This window comes from Syngnathus scovelli, chromosome 7 (assembly GCF_024217435.2).
Source record: "Syngnathus scovelli strain Florida chromosome 7, RoL_Ssco_1.2, whole genome shotgun sequence".
In the NCBI taxonomy this organism is placed as follows: Eukaryota; Metazoa; Chordata; class Actinopteri; order Syngnathiformes; family Syngnathidae; genus Syngnathus; species Syngnathus scovelli.
Genome location: NC_090853.1, coordinates 4,494,708 through 4,500,087, shown reverse-complemented (window position 1 = coordinate 4,500,087; position 5,380 = coordinate 4,494,708). Strand labels below are relative to the sequence as shown.

Here is a 5,380-nt window from a genome sequence, read left to right as displayed (position 1 = left end):
TGTGGCCTATTTGGTTATTTAAATATCCAGTTTTCAAAGGTTTCTGCTAACTTATATTTTTTTTCACCCCTCATTTTGCAGGAAAGTGAATTTAAGTTTGCAGCCATCTTGGAAAAAGTTGGCCCCAGTTTTCGGACACTTTTCAGCACTCTTTCGCAATTCAATGCAAAAGTAGGATAATTCCATTTGAGCATTTATTCCGTATTCATCTAGAGCTCTGATTAGTGTCAAGAAGTGTGGAAAAAGCCCGACTAATAAGGTGATTTAGCATCGTACCCTCCCACATGTGCATGTTAACTTCCTCCCATTGTCATCATTCAATTAAGAGACGAGGAGGAGGAGGAGCTGCTCTTCGCTCTTGTCGCCAGATCACACATATCGTTGTTTGTCGCCGGCCCTCAGGTGGAGATCCTCTTTTCCATTTTCCAGGTAAAGCATGCATTTCTTGTTATTCATTTTTTTGGAAAAGGTAAAATTGCTGGCATTGATGGATCTTGTGTACCTAATCTAGTGTCCTGTTTTGCTAAGGTTGTAATGTCCCTTAATGTTGTGGACAGTGGGTGCTTTTATTCCAATATATCATTATTAGTTGTCTTTTTATTATTTATTTTTTGTAATTATTTGAATATCAGCATTTTTTAATCCATTCATTGAGTTTTTATTTAGATGCCCATTGTATTCATAGATTTGTTTATATGTATATATTTGTCTTATTTTTGTTATCTTTTATTTATATTTTTAAATACTAGAATTAGAGCATTTTATTTAATTGCTTTATAGTTCTAGTCTTTACGTTGATTGTATTATTATGATTATTTTGTATTTCAGATTGATTCAGATTGACTCTTTTTTTGCTTGCTAATTGTTGAATGCTATTTTTAAAATATTTTTTTCCAGCATATCAGTGAAGTGACGATGCCCTGGACCAGACCCCAAATGGAGCTCCAGTCGCCCGAGGGGGCCGACCCTCCCGGCGGCGGAAGCGGCGTGGACGACCATCACTACGAGGGCTCCCTGTTCCCCACCTCCACGCTGATCCCCGTGACGGTGATCTGCATGGCCATCTTGGTGGTGGGCGTGGCGGGCAACACCATGACCATCCTCATCATCCAGCACTTCAAGGACATGAAAACCACCACCAACCTGTACCTGTCCAGCATGGCCATCTCCGACCTGCTCATCTTCCTGTGCCTGCCCTTTGACCTCTACCGCCTGTGGAAGTACGTCCCGTGGCTGTTCGGCGAGGCCGTGTGCTTGCTCTACCACTACATTTTCGAGGGCTGCACCTCGGCCACCATTTTGCACATCGCCGCCTTGAGCGTGGAGCGCTACCTGGCCATCAGCTTCCCGCTTCGCACCAAGGTCTTAGTGACCAAACGCCGCGTCCACTATATCATCGCCGCCCTGTGGGGCTTCGCCCTGGCCTCATCTACGCCCACCCTCTTCCTGGTGGGCGTGGAGTACGACAACGTGACGGGGGCACGGGGCGGCCAGTGCAAGCACACGGACGCCGCCATCCATTCGGGCCGGCTCCACATCATGCTGTGGGTGTCCACCGGCTACTTCCTGTGCCCCATGTTCTGCCTCGTTTTCCTCTACGGCTCCATCGGCTTCAAGCTGTGCAGGAGCCGGGCCGACGTGAGGGGGCCCGGCGCGCTCGCCAGAGAACGTTCGCACAGGCAGACCGTCAAGATCCTTGGTGAGTGGACAAAACTGATTCCTGGCTTGGGTTCCAGTGTCGGGTTTGGGTACCAAGTTCGTTTCCAAATTAGGCTCTCGGGCATGGTAAGGTTTTGGTTCATCAATTATTTCAAATTAGGGATTCAAAATCGGGGTTAGGGTATCAAATAATTTGGGTGTCAAAATAGGGTTCCAAGTCGCAGGTTGCTTGCTCTTGTTGGTCCCCACAAGTAATTTGTCAAGGTTTGTCTCCTTGCTTTCACTTAGTGTTGTCCTGTCACACTGAACGATGTGCGTGTGCACGCTAATTGTTCTCTGTAAAAGCAGCGTGACGGCATTTGTATTCGTTTCCAATATTGATTTGTTCTTCTCACATTATCATCGCCTCGTGTGAGAATATTGATGGCGCCCGATCGGCCACGAGGCGTCCAATTGGATCGTCCCGGATGAATGATCATTAATCAGCACTAACGACGCTTTTCACTCTCGTCTAATCTGCCGGTTTTCGATTTGCTCGCGTAACGCCCCATGGGCAGTAAATCTCTTTCAAGGAAGCTTTGCGGCTTGTAGAAATCGTTTCACACGTCCGGGTGGCAAAACAAAACGGCAAATCCCTTCCGTGTCATTTGAGAAAAGTTGAGTTGAGGTAATACAAACCGATTAAATCGATTCAGTGGGCCAGCTAGGTAACAAGATCTCCTAATACTGTGGCATTTTCTGTGTTTGCGCCCCCTAGTGGTGGTGGTCTTGGCCTTCATCATCTGCTGGCTTCCCTACCACATCGGCCGCAACCTGTTTGCCCAGGTGGACAACTACGACACGGCCATCCTGAGCCAGAACTTCAACATGGCCTCCATGGTGCTGTGCTACCTGAGCGCCTCTATCAACCCAGTGGTCTACAACCTGATGTCGCGCAAGTACCGCTCGGCCGCCAAACGCCTCTTTCTCCTACACTGGCGACCCAACCCTCCCCTGGACCACCACCGCGCTCGCCAGAGCCAGCTGAGCACCGCCGACCCCGCGGAGAGCCTGACCGGGTCCGCCGGCCAACGTCTCTGCCTCTCCGTCATCGAGCGTTGAAGATATCGACGGAAAGTCCGCACCACGAGGTTTGCTGCTTAACGTAGGACAAAAAATACGAAAGCTGAATGCAGAACTGATGTGGCGACATTTAATATGGCGCCCCCTACGTTGGCGATTTAAACCACTTGTAACTTAGATCATCTGTTCCCTTTAAAATCAATTAAAACACAGTAATGACGTACTTAAATTGAATTAAAAAGAACTAACACCTTGAGGCAATTATAAGATACTGTCTGTTGAGACGTCTGGATTCCTCTCAACTCATCAGTACGGCACTGATATAGCAATTTTTTTTCTGAGGATAAACGTTATATGACTGCGAGTACTGTTAATGTCTTTCTACATGTGTCGCTGCGCTATATGTTGCTTAAAGGTTTATCATGCAGCAACGTTGATGCTGATTAGCATTAGCATTAAGTTAGCAGACTGAGAGGCTAAGCCATGTGGTTGTTTTGAATACACAGAGTGTAATTCTCTTGATTTTAGGTTTAGTTTTAAAGTAAACTTCAGCTGGCAATGTCAACAAACTGCTTTGAAGTTTCTTTAAGATTTGTTGACTGACACACTGCCGCTTATTGTAAAGTGACTTGTCTTAAGTCTGTTCACTTAAGTCAACGCAAAGAAAAGTCAGTCGAACGACGAAAACGTGTAAATTGAGGCACTTATGCCTCAAGGCAGTATGATAACTTAAAATCTAAAAAAAAAAAAATGTAAAAACATGTCTAGATGGTTAGAAATATAAAGTGTCGTTTTTGTGATGTGTCTAATAATTGTAAACAACTTTATTGTCATTATACTGAAAATTTTGATTAGATGTTAGATTAGATTGAACACTAATGTAAGATTTAGAACACTTAACATGCACCGTAACACAACGAACAATTTAGGTTCAAATCTGATCAATACAAAGTTGATCGGCCATTAAAATCAGTGGAAAAATAGCTAGCCAAATGTAAATACAGCAAAAAAAAAAAGTGTTGATTACCGAGTGAGTAGGTCAAATATCGTACCAAATAATCTATAATAGTTCAAGGCCATCCATGGCGTGATATATAAAATGTGTTGTTTACCAATTAGCTTACCGTGTTGATGGATCAACTTAATGCTACACTGCACTTAACGATTGACTTAGCTTTTCCATTTGAAAGATTAATGTTACCTTCAGAAGCTTTAACATGATTTCAGTGTGTTGAGGGTGAATTTATACGTGCTTTATTGTCTTCATTGGGTAATGTTCATGGCAGCTGCATTTACAATATTTGCAATATTACATAGAAATGATGGGTGACAATGTTGTGATAGGTTTGCTTTAGAATAAATCACATCAAAGATAAGTGTGTTTGCATGTTTTGTCTGAATACATGCTGTTGTGTTATTATTGTCAATACAAGTTAAACCCCCCTCCAAAAAAAATCGTTTTAAATTAAAAATTGAAATGGCTTATAATCAAAGAGAAGATGTCTAATTGAAACTAACCAATTATTATAATGATGAAATAAATAAAAGCTAGCTAGAGGACCCTAAAAATCGAATCCCTATCGAACAAAGCTACTTGTGTAAGTCAAGTGTGTGTGCCAGTGCCAGCTGAGCCCTGAGGTCCTTGGGGGCCCGCCACGTAAGCGTCTGGACCGGCACATAATGTGACACGGTGATTACATTACCGGGGACCTGACTCCCATCCGCATCACCATATTCAAAGTAATGGCCCCTCTAAGTGCATTTGGGCAACAGTTAAATGATGGCAGCTTGTCAGCGCAGGACTAGCTCCATGCCAGCCAGTCCTCCAGCACATTTTGGCGAAGGAGGCACAAAAGTGTCAAAATCAATGTGAAATACAGTAGCAGTGGTTCTCAAATTTAAAGTAAAATAGTAGTTGGGCCAAGTGTTCATCAAAAAGGAGCCTGAAGCTTATTCCGAAAGATTGTCAGTAACTTTTTGCAGAGTTATCCAGACAAATTATTTAAATGATTACTTCACACATAAGTTATCTGAAGAAATTACACAAATAAAGATTTGAAGTTACTTCCAAGTTACTTCCAAGTTAAATACAACTGAACTGTACTCAACATTTTGCTTTGTATGATTAGAATTGTAACGTCAAGAATTGACAAGCAAACATTTTTTGAAATGGTAAATGCTGAATTCCACCTTCGCAGTTATTCTTTAATACACCGCTAGAGGGAGCCAGCGTCCTGGTGGTTACTCGCCCCGTTTTCACAGCTTGACAATCTCTCATTGTCAAAATGTTATGACGTAAAATAGTACCAACAACATCAAATGTTATTTTCAGGCGATGTAAATGTGGTGTGCGTACGTGTATGTGTGCACTTATCAGGATCTTTGCATGAACAGGAAGTGGGTCGCTTCCTGTTTGCACGTTGGACGCGTGTGGCCCTTGCACAAAACCGCTCACAATATGATTTTATTTTTCACGAGTGGCTCTTTTTTGATTGACTTTTCGTGGTGCTTGTCACCTCAGATTGCTGTTTGGCTAAGGCACAAAAAGAATAAACACTGAAATTCATCAGCATCCTTTTAATGCCGAAAGGAAAATTTAATTAAATTACTAAATTACTGGCGCGGTTGAAATATCACTCAAAAAGAACTACGTTTATCC

The 5,380-nt window shown here is 43.0% G+C and overlaps 1 protein-coding gene across 1 annotated transcript; it reads left to right on the top strand.

Moving 5' to 3' along the window:
- The first annotated feature begins 344 nt into the window (after nt 1–344).
- On the top strand, nt 345–4,082 carry mlnr (motilin receptor). Its single transcript, XM_049725108.1, has 3 exons — nt 345–429; nt 898–1,699; nt 2,417–4,082. Exons 2-3 carry the CDS (start codon nt 916–918, stop codon nt 2,758–2,760), a joined length of 1,128 nt encoding a protein of 375 aa, XP_049581065.1. The 5' UTR covers nt 345–429; nt 898–915; the 3' UTR covers nt 2,761–4,082.
- The last annotated feature ends 1,298 nt before the right edge of the window (nt 4,083–5,380 follow it).

Excerpts from the sequence above, each read along its gene's own strand:
- mlnr (XM_049725108.1), top strand. The coding sequence starts at position 916 with ATGCCCTGGACCAGACCCCAAATGGAGCTCCAGTCGCCCGAGGGGGCC. Across the intron at positions 1,700-2,416 it reads GCAGACCGTCAAGATCCTTG|TGGTGGTGGTCTTGGCCTTC; the intron begins GTGAGTGGACAA and ends TGCGCCCCCTAG.